General features: G+C 41.5%; 1 protein-coding gene across 6 annotated transcripts in view; it reads right to left on the bottom strand.

The window, feature by feature from the left end:
- Positions 1 to 12495: 12495 nt before the first annotated feature.
- Positions 12496 to 20946, bottom strand: part of STK17B (serine/threonine kinase 17b) — a 48537-nt gene continuing 40086 nt past the window's right edge. For 5 of the 6 annotated variants that reach the window (XM_060281489.2, XM_088653765.1, XM_088653867.1 and 2 more), the window contains 2 exons: positions 18783 to 18962; positions 14358 to 17226 (listed from right to left, as the gene is read on the bottom strand). In XM_060281489.2, coding sequence (XP_060137472.1) covers positions 16941 to 17226; positions 18783 to 18962 — 466 coding nt within the window. In that variant the 3' untranslated portion in view covers positions 14358 to 16940. Of the gene's footprint in view, positions 17227 to 18782; positions 18963 to 20946 lie in introns of all 6 variants that reach the window. The other variant, XM_060281479.2, reaches the window with a different exon arrangement.

Below are 20946 nucleotides of genomic sequence, written 5' to 3'. Positions count from 1 at the left end.
TGTGTCAAAGGGCTCTTACAGTCTATCAAATAAGTGCTACGGTAGTGAAGGAAATAGGACTTTACACACCATAACAGGTATGGAATAGTTTGGTGGAGAGGCAATAAATACCAGAACATTTTTATTATATGCCTGACCTGAAAAAAAAAAATTAAGGGGTCCTTTATGTATTACATTTCAAAGTGAGATGGAGACAGTGTGGCTCAAGTTGTCTGGGATAGCTCAGTCGGCAGAACATGAGGCTCTTAATCTCAGAGTCACAGGTTCGAGCCCCACGTTGGGGTCCCTAACAACTCTACAATCTATATATATATAAATGTAAAAATCGTGAAAATCTAGGTTCCACTTTTCTCCATAACCGCTTGACCGATTGTCCTGAAATTTTGACACAACGATCCAGGCCACTCCCCGCGCGTTGTTGGGGGCAAAAATCCCTCAAATCGCACACCTGTGCAGGTACAGACCTGGTTTTCCACCAACTCAAACAGCGCCCTCAAGTGGAATTCCTCCCACAGTACACCCCCTCCCTTCCTGTGAAATCTAAGCCATACCCACAAACCAAATGACATCATCATCAACCAAGCAACTGAAACACACCAAGGCGGTCATTATCTAGGCCTTTGTTTTAGGCCCCTGACAGGCCCAGGGGGGGGGAACCCACAGCAACGCACTTGGGGGCACGGCAAGGGGTTTTTACTTTAAGATAAGATATCTTTATTGTCATTGTCCCCTTGCGGGAACAACGAAATTACTCGGTTGCTACATCCACTCACTTTACCATTTAGCACCACTACCCCCCCAAAAAAACCTCACCAAAAAGCCAACATTGCCAAGTGGAGGTCGGGACCTGCCTGGGGGGGGGGGGTTGACACAGAACGCAGCATGGCCTTTGATTTATGTAGGCCCCTGCACAGCAAGGGGTTTTTACTTTACCATTTAGCAACACTACCCCCACCCAAAAAAAACCCCACCAAAAAACCAACATTGCCAAGTGGAGGTCGGGGCCTGCCGGGGGGGGGGGGTTGCCACAGGCCGCAGCATGGCCTTTGATTTATGTAGGCCCCTACACTGCAAGGGGTTTTTACTTTACAATTTAGCACCACTACCCCCAAAAAATCCACAAGACAAAAATAAATATGTCTTATTTTATGGGTATGTCTTATTTTAGGAGAAACAACTGATTGTAAGCCTATGTGCCTTTTTTATTTTTTAAAAAACAACCATTCACTTTCTCTCCCCAGTTTAAGTCCTCAGATATTTGCAGTGCACACCCCCACCCTATTTACAATTCCCTACCTTCCCCTTGCCACTTCTTGGGTTTTTTATGGAACTGAACAACTTGGGTACTTCAGAGCGCGCCTTCTGTTGCCAGGCCCTTACAGGGCCCAGGCCAGGGAGATAATGTGGCCCTGTTTTTAACCCTTTTGTTACTTTTTTCATTTTACTGATTGTGAATATGCTGACCGAGGCCCCCTTTAGATTCGGAGGCCCGCGCCAAGTGCCCCATATGACCGCCCTCCTTCTTTCTGGGCCTGTCTGTTGCTACGGGGCTATGGGGCTTCGCTATTTGACCCCCCCTCCCCGGGTTGGGATTCTTTAAGTAGTTCTCTGGGTCCCAGGGCACATCATCACCCCCGATCCTTAATCTAAATATATAGAAATGTTCACGATGTGTGTGCAGGGGCCAATGTATGTAGATACAGGGGGGAGGGGACAACAGAGGGCTCAGACAAAAGTAAATACTGGGGAATGGAACCCAGAAACTGACATCTCCTTCTCCAAGGATGGGGGCCAATGTAGGAAGATACCAGGGGTAGGGGCCAACACTCCCCAGGAACAACAGAGGGTTCAGACAAAAGTGCATGCTGGGAAATAGAACCCAGAACCTAACCGTTCCTTTTCGAGGGTGGGGGCCAAGGTATGGAGATACAGGGGGGAGGGGCCGACACTCCCCAGGGACAACAGAGGGAAGGGTATCCTACGGAAACACAGGGATGAGCCGGGGTGGAGGGAGGAGGGGCAGGATATGTCATGGATCGTGACAGGGTGGGGGGGATCACAGGAAAGAACCACAGCAACGCGTGGCCGGGTCAGCTAGTTCTACATATTGTTGAATACTGAAAAACAGGAAGTATCATAATGTAAAGCTATTTCTCTCTAGTTTACTGGTATATTTGTTATCTAACATTAAAGTTTTGATGCGACACGGTGGTAGAATCCCAGACTGCATCGTCTCAAATGGAAAATAGATTTTTGGACTGACTGAATAGCTTTGGGTGGCAGGATGGTCCTATCAAAAGGATGTTGTAAAATTAGCATCAGGGAGGGGGCTACACTAATACTTTTCTCTCTGATATGCTCATTACCATGAGTAGCTACCCGCAAATCAGGTTGCAGATAGTCCAGGAGGAAAGGAACGCTTGAAAGCAACACAACCACCCAAAAGGAGAGGTGAAGAGATTCCTAAATCTATTTTGAACATGGCATGGGCCACCTGCTAAGCCCACTCTGCCTTCTACTTCCTGCCCAGCACTAACCACCTGGTCTGCAGGTGAAGGTGTGAAATTCCCTTGGTCCATCATCCACACGTGTGTTCATGCACTACCACCTACAATAATCTGCAGGCTGGGGCATTAATCTAAAACTGGAATAAGAAGAGGGCTTGTTTCACTGCTCCCCCTGCCCCGCCCCACCCCCCAAAAAAACACCCCACCAAGGGAACACATTAGGGCAATTAGGAAAGGCAGATCTTCACCTTCTCACCAGCATCTCATGCCAAGACTGTACAATGTCTCACATCTTGACTCATGCTTGGAGACAGCACCTCAGCTGGTATGACATCGCCATCTGTTTCAAGGATCCCCTCCTTCCCTAGATAGAAGTCATGCGCATAGTTCCGTATGTCACTAAGGATGGGGGGGCACAGAATCATATTGTAGAGTTGGAAGGTACCTCCAAGGGTCACCTAGACCAACCCCCTGCAATGCAGGAATCTCATCCATGACAGATGACCATCCAATCTCTGCTTAAAGACCTCCGAGGAATCTACTTTCTTGCAACTTAAAATTAGTTCTGTTCCCATTTGAAGGCAAGCCTACCTGATTTGCCCTCCTCCGGAGGATACACAAATTAAAACACAACCACCCTTCGAAATTGGCACTTTGCTGAATTTTGAACCACACTAATTGGGTATATTAAAGGAAACACGTATATTAGTGGAAATGACACACAACATGCATTATATTAGGGGAAACAGCTTGCAAAAATGTTTGCATACAAAGATTACGTGCTAGGAGAAATTCGCACTAAATTTGAACGAGGACTTCATTAAAAAAATAAATCACAAACTGATGTGGAAACGCAAATGAGGATTAGAAACAGAGCAAGCAAAATTAACAGATTTGTTCATCCCTGTGTGTTACACAGTGTCAAGGTGTTAGTGCTGACCTTTAAAGCCCTAAACGGCGTCAGCCCAGTATACCTGAAGGAGCGTCTCCACCCCCATCGTTCAGCCCAGACACTGAGGTCCAGCGCCGAGGGCCTTCTGGCAGATCCCTCACTGCAAGAAGTGAGGTTACAGGGACCAGCCAGAGGGCCTTCTCAGTAGTGGCGCCCGCCCTGTAGAACGCCCTCCCACCAGATGTCAAGGAAATAAACAACTACCTGAAGACATCTGAAGGCAATCTTGCTTAGGGAAGTTTTTAATGTTTTGTCGCGTTTTTAATATTCTGTTGGGAGAGTGGCTGGGGAAACCCAGTCAGATGAGTGGGGTATACATAATAAATTATTATTATTATTATTATTATTATTATTATTATTATTATTATTATATCATTATTATGAACTGGCAGGACAACTGGGAGGTGGGAAGAGGATCCTGCCGAAGGGTGTAGCTGGGACCGGGACACACCAGTGCAAGATGGGGAAAGGAAAGGTTGGTGCAGGAAGTACTCACAGAGGATGACGAGGGGCTGGAAATCAGTGCACAGGAGCCAGAGGAGGTCGGCCGGGTCTTCACAGACACAGTGCGCTCTGAAATATAGGGAGCAGAGGGAGAGATGCTCCAGGAGGCTGAGGCAGGCAAGGGCCCACAGCCCAGCTCCCTAGCTGGCCAGGTGGGGCTCGCTAGCTCTGGGAGGAGTTGTGGGCAGGTGAGAGTCACAGGCCTCATCAAACCCAGATGCTGCCATCAGCAGGCATAGTAGAGAAGACATCAGAACTATGTTGGGGAACCTTGGTTTGGATTCTTCTGGATCTCCAAGGGACTGTGCTTTGGGGTTGATTCTGGTCTGTATCCTGACTGCTGGACTTTGGGTGTGGCTCTTTGGATTGACCCTGAACCTTGCTTCCTGACCTTTGGACTTCGCTTGCGTGGATCGACCCTCGGACTTTGGATTTGGCAAACTGACTTGCTGCCAGGTAGGCCTAGGGTTCAGGATACACAGACACATTCCTGGCAGACAGTAGTTTGTAGAGCCAGGGCCTGAAAGGAAAGGGAAATCATGCTAAAATGCCGCCTCCTCTCGCTCTCTCTCTACCTATCTCTGTTTTGATGGGGAGAATCAACAATTTTTTGCATACCTTGAATGTTCAGGCCGAAACCACCAACATCTCAGAAAGGATGCAATAGAAGCAGGACAGGTACAAAGAAAACCAATGCAAATTAGAAAATATCCACCATACTGGGGTAGCCAAGGTGGTGCCCTCCAAATGCTGTTGGACTACAACTCCCATCACCCCTCTCCATTGACCATGCTGGCTGGGGCTGATGGGGCTAGGAGTCCAATAGCATCAGGAGGGGGCACAGATTCATTAACTACCCCAGTGCAGTACATTTACTACGATGGGAATCTAAGCTGAAAACCTGCTGCTTATAGGAAGCAAGTCATATGTTTTAGAAGCAACATGACTAAAGTACAGTATGTAAATTCTTGAGTGGATAAAGGAAAGTGAATGGGAAATCGATTTGCCAAACTGTTAGCAGTGGAAATATCTGCTGTCTGCTAGTAGGTTGTATCAAAATAAGTTCTCCTCTGGCCCAATTAGATTAATGGAACTGTGCTAAGCATGCCCATTCATTTCAATTGGGTTGCTCGGAGTTCAGGGCCAGCCCACCCATGAGGCAAGGTGAAGTGATCGCCTCAGGCAATTAAAAAATATATGTATTATTATGTATATTCTGCCCATCTCTGATGGGGTTACCCCAGCCACTCTGGGCAGTTTCCAACAAATTAAAACACAGTAAGACATGAAACATTAAGAACTTCCCTATACAGGGCTGCCTTCAGATGTCTTCTGAAAGTCAGATAGTTGTTTATTTCCTTGACCTCTGATGGGAGGGTGTTCCACAGGGCAGGCACAACTACCAAGAAAGCCCTCTGCCTGCTTCCACCGGTGCAGCAGATCCCAATGTCAATCTTTCTTACACTCCTTGTTTCTGAGGTAGATCACCCTCCCCCCCCCTTCTTCCCTGGCGAGGAGGGGGGGTGCCATTTTGGGGTCTGCCTTAGATGCTCAAATGTCTTGGGCTGGCCCTGCCTGAGTATGAACGACACTGGATGCAGTTCACTAGATCTGGATTCAGGAGTTTGCAGACTTCTGGAGAAGTTCATTGCGCCGTTACCTGCATTGCTCAGGCTTGCTTACAAGAGGAATAAATTTGTGACCGGCAAGGGGAGGGGGGGGCATTTTGCATTGCCAGCTGTTACCCACCCACAGAAATTGAATTATTGCTGCGCTTTCCAAAAATAGGCTGCAAGCAACTACATGTTTATTCCATGAACCAGCCACCTGTGCTGTAGGTTACGATGTTGCTGCGAGAAAGGAACCGGTTTCTTCAGAGCATACTTTTGTCTTCTGTGTGCATGGAATGCAATTGCTGGTAGAGCCTTACGTGCCATAAATATAAAGCATTCAAGCTCTTCTGAGAAACTGAAGGCTGCTGTAATGCCAAAGCAAATACATGGGAACATTGTTCCTTCTACTGAAGACACAAGAATTCAGTCATGCATTTCTCCCCCACCTCCCAGCAAGGTCAAACTTCCACTGATGTCAACAGAAGTTTTGTCTGTTGATGGTGTGCTGCAGCAGGACACCGGCAGCAATGAACTTTTACTCACAAATGTTACCTGCTATGCCAAGGAACCTTCCTTTTTTTATTAGTCTAAAATGTACGATTATGTTTACAGCATCCCCCATTCACCTGTTATTCATGGAATACGAAAGCATCAACTGGACCAGTTATTGTATTTTAATCTTTTGTTGGAAGCCGCCCAGAGTGGCTGGGGATATAAATAATAAATTATTATTATGTTGGTTCAAATCGAGATGCTCTCAAGTTCTTTTCCTTTCCCCGTATTAATTGCACCACATTGAGCTCCGTGGCACCTCCTTGGCCAATTCTTTGGCTTCTATTTTGCACACACACTGAAACAGTGTGCCATTTCTGATCACGCACACACACGCCAATTCTTGTGCGCTAGCTAGTCTATATACCTTTCCAGTGAGAAACTGCACAATTAGTGAACATACAGCGAGACTTTTTAGTTAAATGAGTTTTGACCGGGCAACCACCAGTGATTGCTTAAAAACAACAACAAAGAACAGTTATTTCTCCCTGCTGTACCTGTCTTTCTTCATTTTATTTCATTATTTTTATGAGTTGCTCTGTATGTGGTCTCCAAGCAACAAATACACAGCAGCTTAACTTAACAAAACCATAGGATACCAATCAACCCTGCAAACCAATAACCAAGGCAATAAAACTATTACCTGACTCCTTTTATTGCACTGCAATACTTTATTGTATTGCTAACCTTAAATAAAGGTCATTTCACATTCTCGAAAGCTGCTCAGAGCACTGTGATTACAGTGGAAGGGTGGAATAAATAGTTCCTTAAATTAGGGGTAGTTTGGCACATGTTGCTGGATTCCAACACTCACCAGCCCCAGCCAGCATGACTAATCGGGAATGATGGGAGTTGTAGTCTAGCAACACCTGGAGGGCAACAGGTTCCAGCATCCCTGCCATAAATAAATGTGCAAACAAATAGCATTTGCACAACTATCCAGGTAAAGAAAAGAAGTTACTCTGTAGCTGAATCCTCTCTGTCACTGTTCTTTTGATCCTGACTGCCTTTGTACAGAGCAGGCATGGGGTATGGTGCTGATAACGCCAAGGTCACAGGTTCGATCCCCATATGGGACAGCTGTATATTCCTGCATTGCAGAGGGCTGGACTAGATGATCCTCAGGGTCCCTTACAACCCCACAATTTTATGATTATATAACTCCCATTAGTCCCAATCTGGCAAAGCGTTCCTCTTTAACTTGGCCTTTGGGTGATTGACATCCAATGCCCTTTTAAAACGTGCTGGGGTGGGGGAGGTTATTGGGTGTTTTTTATTATTATTTTATGATGTATTTTGTGTTGTGATTTTATGTCATTACTACCCACCTGCTGTTATAGAGCGGTATACAAATTTAATAAATAATAATAAATCAGGGTGCTAATGATCAAGGGTGATGGAATTCATAGATACAAAGGTGCCATGGACTTTGAAGATACTCGAACTCAGAACAAAACAGAGAAACGTGCTAAGAGGAAGGCACATTTGGCAAACCCTCACATGATCAACTCCCGCCTGGAAACCTATGTCCCCACTGTGGAAGGACGTGTGGATCCAGAATTGGCCTCCACAGTCACTTACAGACTCACTTTTAAAACCGTGTTTATGGAAGACAATCTTACTCAGCTACGAGTTATTGCCAAAGAAGAAGAGATTAATAGAATTGTAAAGTTGGAAGGGACCGTGAGATGCAGGATTTTATTATTATTATTTTTTGCCCAACATGGGCCTTAAACCCACGACTCTGAGGTTAAGTCTTATGCTCTACTGACTGAGCTATTCTTGCACATGTGCCTGATTGAGCATAGCCCACCCACATCTGGAGGGACACCGATGTCCCATCCCTGATGGAGAACCTTTCATTGCTAGATCATTAAAAAAAAAATCCTCAGCCTTACCACCAGCGAGGAGCACTCGTAACAGTAGCTACACCAAAGAATGCACTCCCTCTGTCAGTTACCTATGTTAATAAAGCTTTTTATTTAACTGTGAGCCAACAGGGAAGTGTGTTGGTGCCTTGCACTGCATTCTTCAAAGCCACAAGGGTGCTTTCTTTTGAAATGTCAAAGGCAGGTCAGCTTTTTTCAGGACAACGATGGCTTCCCAACGAGGTTCTGAGTGAAAACCATGATGTTTGTTATGCAGAAGCCAATGGACTGGCCAAAATCTAGCCCACTTCAGCAGATCAGAAACGAGTCTTTATTCAAACCAGGAAAGTGTTCAGAAATATGTTACTGCAGCTTCAAAATGTTTTAGTCCTGTTCAGAATATCATTGGAAATATCTTCTTTAGAAGGGAATTGAAAATTAATAATGGGGAAGACAAATGCATCTCACTGGGGAGGGTACTCCACAGAGAACTACCACCTAGGAAGTCCATTATGGGCCAACTGGTAGCCCTCAGTGGCAGCAGAACCAACAGGGCAAAAAACGGTAAAGGTAAAGGACCCCTGGATGGTTAAGTCCAGCCCAAGTTGACTATGGCGTGCAGTGCTCATCTCGCTTCAGGCTAAGAGAGCCAATGTTTGTCCGCAGACAGCTTTCCGGATCGTGTGGCCAGCATGACTAAACCACTTCTGGTGCAATGGACCATCATGACAGAAACCAGAGCGCATGGAAACACCGCTTACCTTCCCACTGCAGCGATACCTATTTATCTACTTGCACTGGCATGCTTTCAAACTGCTAGGTTGGCAGGAGCTGGTACAGAGCAACAGAAGCTCACTCCATTGCGGGGATTTGAAACCGCCGACCTTCTGATTGGCAAGCTCAAGAGGCTCAGTGGTTTAGACCACAGCACCACCTGTGTCCCCTGTTGATCATAGGGTCCAAGGTGGTTGATAATCAAGGTGCTTGGGTACTTGGATCTCAAGCTATTTAGGGTTTTGTATGCTAACATGTTGAATTGGGCATGATAGCTCACTGGCAGCCTGCAAGCAGCTGCATTCTGCACTAGCACCAAGCAAGCAGCTGCATTCTGCACTAGCACCAGCCTCAAGGGATCCCCCATGTAGAGTGTGTTGCAATTGTCGAAGCAGGTCACCAAGCATGGACAACTGAGGCCAAGCTATCCCAGTCCAAGAGCATTGACAGTGGCCGAACCAGCCTCACCTGGCCATACACAATCCTAGCCACAGAGGCCACGAGGCTCCAGTGAGAGGCTGGAATCCAAGCCTGTTCCTTCAGAGGAAGTGCAACCCCTCCCAGAACATGCTGTCCACCTAATTCCCAGGCATGGGGACTGTCCATCCATAGCACTGCTCTTTCCAGGATTCTGCTTTGGTTTATTGAACCTCTGTCCTCCAGCCCAACACCAAACCAGCACCAATTCAGATGGAGAGAGCAGTATATCGTGAACATAAAGTTGATACCATGCTGCAAATCCCAACAGCTCAAAAGCTTATTGCCTCTGCTCCTGGAGCTACTCAAGAGTCACCCACCCCCTTATAAGGGACTATGTAGGAAAACAAGTCCCTTTTACTTTCCCTCACCCCCCAAAAAGCCCCTAGACCTATTGATCTGCAAAATGGCAGGCCTAATCCACTTTGGAGGGGGCACTTATGACTTAACATTGACTACTGTCCTTTCTTATTTAAAAGATGGAAAGTTAATTCTTACAATCATCTCAGGTGCCCCCAAAAGAACTCCAGTGGTTTACTTGTGGTAAAAAAACAAAAACAAAACTGGGAGCTTGCCAGTTAAAATGGAAACTTATTTTCTTATTTTCAACTACTGGTTTAAGATCATCCAGCTGGTCAGGAGAGGCTGCCAAAACTCCTTCTTCAGGATCAGAGTTCAATTACTGTTATGAAACAAATTATGGCTCCAGAACATCACAGCTTTTGTATTCATTTGGATTTTTCCGGGCTCTTTGGTATGAAAGTGCTGCTTTGGCCAAAGCAGCACTAAGAACAACACACTAAACTACATTCTGGTGCGGTTAATTTGTCAACGCTCAAAGAACATGGGTTCTTTCGTACACGCTGAGATTTTAGTATACGAGAACTTTAACAGAGATCACGGAATTTCATCCAGAAAATGTTGATGTTTTAAAGGAGGGTGTAAGAGAACCTGCCCCACTTTATGAGGGGAGATTTACATGCCGGTACTTAGTGCACCAGATATCAAATACTAGTCACTCGTTAGCTCAACAAAAACATTTAAACATCTTACATAGAATCATAGAATCACTATATAAGCTGATTAAATGTTGTTGTTGTTTTGTTGAGCTGATGAGTTGCTAATATTTAGACAAGTGGAAAGATTATTTTCGTTTCTTTTGTGGCTGCCTCTGTTCAGTAGAAATATTTCTTAAACAAAAATAACGGGCTGGTTAAAAGCATATGAATGTGTACCTGTTTTCGTTACCTTGGTGAAGCTTGCCCTTCTGTTGTGACCTTCAGCCTCAACAAATAAGTTTATTGCGTATATCCACTCCTCAGCAACGTACGTTTAGATGGAAGCAACTTCTATTGAGTTTGACTAGCTGTGCATAGCAAGGTTGGCATAACTTGGCCAACACGGTGGGTGATTTAGACCTCGATGACCATGTCCAAATTGGTGGCAGGACTGGAGATTGCAACTGTGTCTGGAGGATAGTGTGGCCCCTGCCTTTGCTGGATGTTGCTGCTTGTTTTACTGCGGAAGGCTAAGTGCTGCTTCTGCACAGCTTCCGTCTTAACCGTTTTTGCATCCATAGGCCATCTTATTTATCATCATCATTATTATTTATTGGATTTATACACCGCCTTATACCCAGAGGTCTCAGGGCAGTTCACAAATAAAATCATAATACTGTACATAAAACCAAATTAAAAACAATAACCCAATAAAAAAAAACCTAAAATGGTATCTTCCCTCCAAGGAGCTTGTGATGGACAGCAGAGCCAGACCAGAGTCTGGTGGTGCAGTCCTCTCTGATTGGCTACCAAGTCAGGAGGGGTGGAACCAGCACTTTGGGCGGGAAAATAAAAGGAGCAATTTCTGAGGGAAGTTTTAGACGGTGCTTGATTTGAGAAGGGAGATAGGCAGGGGTTTTGTGTTTGTTTGTTTTTAAGCAGGAACAAAGTTCCCTTACCTTTAAAAAATTAAATAATCTTTTTGACGGTGGGGGAGGTGGCCTGTAACAGATACACACCCAATGCCTGAGCCAAAAACCCACCTATATCTGTAATCAATAAACGTTGTGGCCATTTCTAATCCAGACCATTCTCTGCTTCAGTTTATTCATCACATCTTACATTTAGCCACTGCCCAGGGGAGGGGTGGTGGTGTTGTGACTGGGCCCGCAATAAACAGACATACTTACTTGCTTCGTGTCAAGTTCCCTCACCTTATTTTTTTTTGGGGGGGGGGGAAGCACTGGAGATAGGAATTAGGATAGAGTTTGTCTGAGGGAGAATTTGTTCCAATTTGAGTTGAACACCCGTTTTGAGGAGACTTATCTATAGCCAGAGGAAAAAGCCTTGCAGCTTAGAGAGACCAGGTTGAGTGACAGCTTCCTAAAGATGTAAGAATATTTATAAATCTCTCTTTTGAATCCCTCAATTGTATAGAAAGGCCAGTTCTAAATCGTGAGGCTGTTTTGTGTTCCCTCCAAGCAGTTGCATGCACAAACTTATGTCACAGGCACAGTTCAGGAAACCTGCAGTTGAGTGATTTGGCGTTTACATATTTTTTTCATGTGAATAAAATTATTCTGCATAAAATACATATTTGGGGATTTTATGTGGGCATTCTCACTGCATTTTATTATGAGAAGGCTTAAGTAGTGAATGCTGGAATCAATGATAAAAAATTTTCAGGAATTGGAAGTTCTTCTGTCAGAACTTGTTCCTCAATACATTTGGGCTTTGACAACTGGAAAGGTTATCAAGTGAACAAGTATTTAAATGCTCTTCCCTTCTTAAACTTCAAAGAGCTTCTCCGGGCTGCAATTCTCTGCGAGAACATTAATGGCGTGGTGGTGGTGTCAGTTTATCTGGACTCCACTGAAATAAGAGTCCCATGTGATCAGGAGCAATTGAGAATTTGATCCAATTCTACATTACCTACATGGTAGACCAAAGGGTGTTATGTTAAAAGTCCGTTTGAAAGGAAGATGATGAGTTATTAGAAGGGTGGCCCCATTTTAAAGTTTGGCAATCAAGGACTTAATATGATCTCAGTGAGTTTAGGATGGATGAAGAGTTTTGTATGTTTCATTTGTATTATACTCCATGCTATATGTAACATTCTATGTTGTTTGTGGTCTATTATTCCACCTCTGTTTACACTAATGGTCTATGACCTTGTTTATAACCTCACCTGATATAGCCACTTTTATCCACTTACCAAGACCCACACATTCTGAACACAAAACAGAGAACTCAGAGAATACTTATAATTTGAATAAAATTATATACAAACTTATGGCATAAACAAGTAAGAAAACTTACAAGATTAGAGATAGTCAAACAAATCTTAGCACTGTCAGAATCAAGTGACATCCTGAATTTACATACATATATACAAGTGCGTATAAAATCCAAAAACCTCTTGACTAGAGACAAAAAACTGACTTATTCAAAAAAATTAAAAGTTGTAAGACTAAAAGAAAGGAGTAAGAAATGTAAACATTTGTTAAAAATACCACAATGGAAACACTTATTTTTACTATTTTCTGTTTTATAAAGTGCTGGCATAACATATTGTGGCATGCTTGTTTCACCTTTTTTCCATATTAAAAGTGCATTTATGCAAGATGATCTTCTATTTAAAACCATCTAAAATTAACACTTTTAGGAAGGAAAAAAGAGAAGTAAAATTAATATCCAATATGACATCCACCAGGGGGAAAAACAGAAGAACAAAAGGCATCCTTAGATACCCAGAGTACAGTTGATTTGATACAGCAGATGAACGAATGAGCAGATGAAAATTATTAAAACAGAAATGAATGAATTCAAAAATGAATCTTAAAAAGACATAGCCATTTTTCAAATACAAAATGTCAATGACTGGAGGAGACAATAAATAAAATAAGTAAAGGGCAGAGTGGAAATGTTGGAAAGTGGAAGTCAAGTGGCAAACAGAGAGATTGAAAGATACTTGGATGGCCTAGCATTATTGGAATTGAGAGAAAAAGAGCTCTACTTATGACTCAGACCAATTCCAGAAGATGATGAAGAAGATACTAGGTATAAAGTGAGTATAGAGTGAGTTATGGGAATGATTTAAAAAGAAACGTACAAATTAAGAGCATCTGCAAACGATTTGATGTTAACTTAAGAAAACCCATTGCAGAGAATAGGAATTCTCATGGATAAATTAAATGATTTTGGTATGTTGGCAGGCTTTAAGATTAATTGCCAGAAAACAAATTTTAACAAAAATATGACAACAGAAAAGCAGAAGGTTCTGATGGAGAAAAAAGGGTTACATTTTTTTAAAAAAGTTAAATATTCGGTATTACTATGAAAAATATGAACTGTACATTGTTCCAAAATAATTGTGCAAAAAAATCGGCTGAAGTTAAAAGAGATATGTCAAGATGAGAGAAGTTAAAACTCTCGCTGTTAGGTAGAATTTCAGTGATAAAGATTAATGTTCTGCCTAGAATGATGTTTATTGTGACCATTTAAAGGCAAAAAGATTTATCTAAGTTCTTATGGCAAGGGAAAAAAACACAAGTCAAAATGAAAATATTGCAAGATGCAAAGGAAAGGAAAGGGGAGGTTTGGGTCTGCCTGATTTGAATCAGTATGTTGTAGCCTGTTTAATGTGGATGAAAGAGTGTCTCTGAGAAATAAGAGACTTTAGGTCATGACTTCAGATTTGGATGGCATCATATTTTTCTTATGATAAGGTCAACGTCAACTTAAATATTTTACCAGACGTACTATATTGAGAATCTGGAATAGATATAAACCTAGGTTATACCTGAAGATACCCTTATGGATCTCAGCACTAGAAGCATTTCATAGAAAAGACGTGATAGGCAGAGAAAGGGTTAACATACCAAGAATTATTAGAGTGGAACCAAGAAGACTAAAGTTAAAATAAGGGAACTAGCAAGGGAAGGTCAGTCTCTCCAATGGTTTTCCTACTTACAACACAGAGATTTAAGTTAGATAAGAGGATTTTCGGTATAGAAAAAAGGCAGACTTTGAAATACAATTGTGTACAGATGGTGAACATGTCACTGCAAAAATGTACAAACTATTGAAATTTGAAATGCAAGAACAAGTAGTAGCAGTAATAATAATTTTATTATTTGTACCCTGCCCATCTCACATGGTAAAAGACTGGGCATAATATACAGATGGAACAATGGCAACATATGTGGATTAAAGGGTTAAAATACACTGTGTTGAGATTTTTATAACATAATGTACCATGGTATTTAACCCCTGAGACGTTGTTTAGGATGTATAAAAATATTCCAAATACTTGCTGGAAGTGTAAAGAACATGAAGGAACATTCTATCATGCTTGGTGGACACATCAAAAAGCAAAAAAATATTGGACACAAAATCATACAATACAGAGATCTTGAATGTTAACTTCCATCTGAAACCAGAACTCTTCCTGCTTGGACAAACAATGAGAAACAGATTATGGAACTTCCAATACATGACTATAGCAGCAAGACTTTTATATGCACAAAGATGGACTCATATTTACCAACAATTGAATGGTTATTAAAACTATTGGACATAGCAGAGATGGCGGAATTGACATGTTCAGAGAAAAGACACTTAACATTTACTAAACATTGGAAACCCCTTATAAGACTGAAGATAATGTTGGTTTACAGAAAGTGGCTTTGTTAGGTGTAATACTGGAGTGGATGAGTTGAATAATGTTTACAAATTGCTGGTAGATGAGGAATTGGAAGTTATTTTCTTTTTTTCTCCCATTATTATTATTTTTATCTCCACTTTTATCTATTTTCCTTTTGTTTCTGTTTAGGCTTTTATCTATATTATTTTACTTTTGACAAAAAAGATGAGCTTCTGTATACCTTTTTCTAAATTCCAATAAAATCTGTTTTAAAATAAAATCAACACTTTAAAAATGCATATTTGTATCCCACCCTTCCCAAAGGGATTTTTAACTGATAGTCTTAAGAAAATATGGCTTTCAAATACTGAAATTCTGTACTGAGTTTCTGAATGTGGGCTTGAATCTGCACCACCTTGATTCTAAAAGTACAACTCACTACAGTACAACTACTTGCAGTGCCAACCTCATGTCACTGCTTGTGAAATTCAACACACAGGCTTCATTCCCATGTATTCTTACCTGAGAGTAAGCACCATTGAACATAGTGGGGATTACTTCTGAGTAAAGAGGCATAGATTACACCAGGCACCCCCAAACTTCGGCCCTCCAGACGTTTTGGACTACAATTCCCATCTTCCCCGACCACTGGTCCTGTTAGCTAGGGATCATGGGAGTTGTAGGCCAAAACATCTGGAGGGCCGCAGTTTGGGGATGCCTGGATTACACCATTACACACACAGTAGTAGTAGTAGTATCATATTTGCTGGGATACAATCAATGGATTCAACTGATGAATGGGAAGGTAGAAGAGAGTTGTAATTTAGGAGAATAATTTGATGAAGTCAACTTCATCTATAAAAGATAAATTATGACGAAACCTAACATTGCACACTTTTGTGGAAGTTCTCGTTCAATAAAATTTAGTTTTGTTGGCCTTCAGACTTAATACCTCACAAAATTTAGTGTGCCCTTAAGTAGTACTGTATATAGCATTGCAGATTTTCCTGCCAGAAAGGTATAACACATGGACACAAGTTTGTGAGTAGATAGGTAAAGGCAGTGCTTTTCTTCTAGAAAAATAGGTGCCGGTACTCACCATGAAGTTTTTAACAACAAAGAAGAGGTGCCAGTACTGTGTACCCTTGCGTAGCCCCTGAAAAAAATAAACCAGCTAAAGGTATTTTCACATATGACACAAATGCTTATTTGACCCTTTTCCATGTTATTTGTATACACAAAAAGGTTTTTAAATTAAATCAGTATTTTTAAAAAATCTGGGTATTATATTTGCATAACAGAATTGTGGAATGCAAATGGTTATTTAAGTGCCTCACGTTAAAATGGTCTCAGACTGCAAACCTCTCTACACTGAACCCAGTGAGGCTCACTTCTGAGCAAACATGCAAGAGCCTCGGGGCTGCCAGTCAGGAAGCCACTTGAACTCCAGTCAACATTCCAAGTGGGAAACACAGGCTCAAAGGATTCATTGTAGTACAGCTATATACCGTACTAATAAGTCACTGATTTGAATCTGTTCAACAAAAAGATGACAGCATGAGGCTGCTCTGCTAGGCTTGAACAAAAGGGCCCATTTCTCTGCTTTGTCAACTTCATGTAGCTTTATTAACAATGAAACTGCATATGTATTTTTACATCACTCTTTGGCTTAGAACATAGTTATGGTGTGTTTGAACAAGGCTGACTCTTTGCTCACATTTTAAAAATCCTCTTCCCAGTTTGCCTATTTTATGTATCAACACACCAAAATCCATTATATGGACTTCAAATGTAAAAGTGCAAAAAATACTCAGTTGCTTGTCTGCCTCCAAAGACAATCCACTTCAGGTGCCAGAACTCCAGTTTCCCAGGAGTCAAACCCATTGCCAGCAATGGTAGCACAAAGAAGGGCCAACACAACATCAACTGAAAGTGCATTTCTTGGATAACCAAAATGCAATAGTGGACAAGCCATAATCTTAAAGCATGTGCCACAGGAGTAGATCAGAATCCTAAATTCAGTTCAAAATAGCATTCAGGAGTGCATCTGTTAGCATACAAAGTCTGTTGTGAATTCTTGGGGGTACTGGAGAGAATCATCAAAGCGGAATCGTTTGGAGACTGTACTGCTGTCTTCTGGAATATTCTCTTTATCCTCTCGCTCGCTGCACATTCCATTACACATGCACTTATTAGTATTTCTTTCTTCTGTGCACTTATTCATATGATCATGTGTTGGAGAAGAACTGGGGCTTTCTTCAGGGCTGTACAACAAGAAGAAATCTCTTTGCTGAAGCCAGGAGTGAGACAGACAGGCCTCTGCTGTTGGTCGTTCTCTTCAAAATAAAAATAAAAAGGTATACATTTAAGACATGGAGGTCATTTGAAAGCAACAAACAGCTTAGCCAGTGAAAGAAGGGTTAAATACTATTTGATGCTGGAATAGCCTTACTGCCTTCAAACAAAACTATATCCTTAATCAATTAGATTTGGCAGAGATCCACCGGGAGGAAGAGATAGGCAAGCTCATCTTCCCCACACAGCATACACTTCATAACTTGCCCTCTTGTAACTCCTCTTATCGACCCCACCAATTCTCATCATAAGGAAAGACAAAATCTTTTTTGTTTAAGTGTCTATAGCTTGCTCCTACTCTATTTGCCATCGATATGTATTTCGTGGGAAGGTGGCTGTACAGTGCAGGCAAGAATGAAAGGAAAAGGAAGGCAAGATGAAAATGTTTCCTTCCTCAATCTGCCTTCCCTTTCTTATACCACTGATACTATTCTGTGCACATAAACACACAAACTAACAAGGATTATGGCTGCAACATAAAAGGGAGCCAGCCAACTAACACAACTCTTCACTGCTTGGACAAATTATAGAAGCACAATACATTTTTGTGTGGAGAGATGGGAGTGAAAGGCTTTGCAGCTTGCTGAAATGGCTACAGCTGTTCAATTTCATACCTTAAAAGCAGGACTGGATAACCACCGGCCTGTGGGTCAAATTATGCTCAGCAGGGTTATTTGGCCCACAAGCCATGTCTACCTGCTCCACATCTGACATCCTGATTGTTCCCTAGAAAGAGATGCTTGCATTTGTCACTTTTAAAATATAGTGCCAAATGCAAACCACACAAGGATTGGTTCCATTTGGGAACCCCCAAATGCAGCTGCTCCCGTTTAAAATTAGATTTTGCAGTCAGAAATCACTTGATTAGCATAAATGGAATTAAAGCTGGCTTGCAAAGGAAGAAATGAAAGAACTGGGAGCACGCTTATGGTGCACTCCTGATTCTTTCCTTCAAGGTTGGGTCATGTTGGAGAGGTGGAAAGCCTTGAACACCTCTAAAAGTGCCCCTCAGGGCACAGATACTGTTCCGCATCCTGCCCTAGAGAAAGTCCTGGTCCACCATCTCAGAGGGTTATATAGAAAGTATTAGCAAACACAGAGGGTTGTACCTAATGTTAGTCATGCTCACAACAGACCCACTGGAATTAATGGACATGACTAATTTAGGTCCAGTAATTTTAATGTGCCTGCTCCAAGTAGAAGTTAGCTGGATACAACCCAGAGTCAAATACTGCTAGTTGCTCTTTGGCATTATAAACCCAAGCACATAGGGAAGTATTTCTGGTGGAAAATACACAAAGATTCACCTCAATTCTAGACCCATAAGAATTTCTGTGCCACTGCAGTTCTTACAAAAGAGGAAGAGAACTCGGAGTAAATAAAATGGTTTTTAAATTAAAATTAAGCTTGTGATACACATGCAAAAAATAGCCTTTTCATATGACTAAGCCCCTTGCCACTATATTTATATTACAGCAAGACACAGAAATTCCACTTGAGTTTTCTTCCTCTACCCTGCTCCAAATCATTTACTTACTCAGGATTTTTAACAAGTAGCATTTGAATGAAGTCTCTGGCCAATGGTGAAATTGAAGCAAATGTTTCTTCTGAATAATCCACATTTACTTGAGAAATATTGAGGTACGTTTCTTGTTTGTCGGCTCCCACAAAAGGAGATTCGTGTGTAAGCAGCATATAAGAGATCACACCCAAACTCCTGAAATTAGAGAAGTTATGTATTTAGTATTAAAATATTTGTTTGTAATTACACATACCAAGCCAGAATTTTCTTTTTAACTTTTCAGTAGTGTGTGTGTGTGTGTGTGTGTGTATCTCAAAATTTGTAGAAAGTCATTTCAGGTAAACTAGAGGCATTCATATAATCAGCTTAGTTTCATGACACAGAACAAGTGTACTTCTTACACACTGAACTGTTCCATTTTCCACACAGAAGGGCAGAAGGCAAAGTATTTGCCTATTTTTACAACTATACTTGTCACCAGCGTATCAATCAAAATATTTACCAACACGACACTGGCAAGCAAGCTGCTTGTTATCAAAATATAAGCAGGAAGATTCTCTCCACAAGGACTCTACAAATCCTGGCAGGCATACATCGTGCTAATGCCACAAGCCAATTCTCAGGAGACCCAAATTCAGTCCTACGTAAGACTGAATCCAGAGGTTTCTTGCCTATTCTGAATGGAGACAGCCTCATAAACATTGCATTTAGGGTGGCTTTTGATGTTTAATCCATTATTGTATTGTATTTTTCTGTTGGAAGCCGTCCAGAGTGGCTGGGGAAACCCAGCCAGATGGGCAGGGTATAAATGATAAATTATTATTATTATTATTATTATTATTATTATTATTATTATTATTATTATTATCATCATCATCATCATCATTGCACTTCTTGCACTATGATAGATATCAAAACGATACTCTCAGTGAGAAGACTTTGCCTTTCAGCACAGTGTTTAGGGCATGCCATACAAATGAATTGGACACTTGTATTTACTTAGAGCTCCAGTATGAACATCCAGTTTAACAAAACATGAAGCCAGTGGGCACAGGGTTAAGAATTCAGAAGTTTGCGTAACTGTAGCAGTGGTAATGAGATAATCAGAAACTGAAATTAAAACAGCAAACATTGGAAAAGAGATTCTATTTCTGGCACATGCTGGAAAGCAGTGAAAGCAGAGCACCACCACAGGATATGTTTAAAAAAGAAACAAACATAAAATCTAATTACTTCCTTAGCTTATGAAGCCAAGGCTGGTAGCTCTGTCAAATCATAAATGGAGCTTGTTCATCTAAGGTCAACAATATATAAGCAGTAAAAGGTTAAAAGACCCTTTGCCCTGAAGCCTTATACATTCTGAAAAGAAAGGTGTAACAGGAAACCTTGTCTGATCCCAGGTTTGCTATTAATCACTTGCTCCTTTTCACATTCACCTCAACTAACAGCCAATTTACTTTTTGGGCCGTGGACAGTTGTAGAATTCTGAAAAAGTGCTGCGGCAACAAGTGACAAAATGGCCACCACAGGGCATAGAAAAAGAACGCAAGTGTAATTAAAAACACATCAGTTAGGGGGGACTTGGGGAAGTCCCAGAAACAATGCTTTGAAGAGTTAGAAGAAAGTTAAGATGATTATAGGTATTGTTATTGTGTGTGTTTTTTTGTGCGGTATGTTTTCTTTTTTATTTTTATGTATATTTTTTATGGTGTTTATATTTTTTTTCTCTGAATGTATAAAATCAATAAAAATTATTAAAATAAATAAATAAAAATGCATCCTCTTATATTTGCATGATTTTTATACAAGATTTTCCCCAGGCCACCATCAAACTGCAGGTCACAACTGTCTCCATAGCCTTAATTGTAAAAATTGCAGATCCAGGACTTTTCAGTACCACGAGGGGATAACTTGTAAAAATCATAAGGATCCATGCCTTACCCTGTAAACTTGATTGGTAAGTGATTGATTGCTTACCAGCACTACCCTGGGACAAAGAAACTCATAGATCTAAGTCACAGATCTTCATGGATTTTACAAGGCATATCCTCAAACCACCATCAGAATGAAAGGGTGTGGTATAAAAGCAGCTGATTATAGGATAAGTTGAATCTACCAAGAGGATTGAGCCCATACAGTAGAATCAGAAATGTGCCTTCACCTGGTGTTCCTTCACATA

This window comes from Zootoca vivipara, chromosome 1, assembly GCF_965207765.1.
Source record: "Zootoca vivipara chromosome 1, rZooViv2.hap1.1, whole genome shotgun sequence".
Lineage (NCBI taxonomy): Eukaryota > Metazoa > Chordata > Lepidosauria > Squamata > Lacertidae > Zootoca > Zootoca vivipara.
This window is presented reverse-complemented; position numbering and strand designations above follow the sequence as displayed.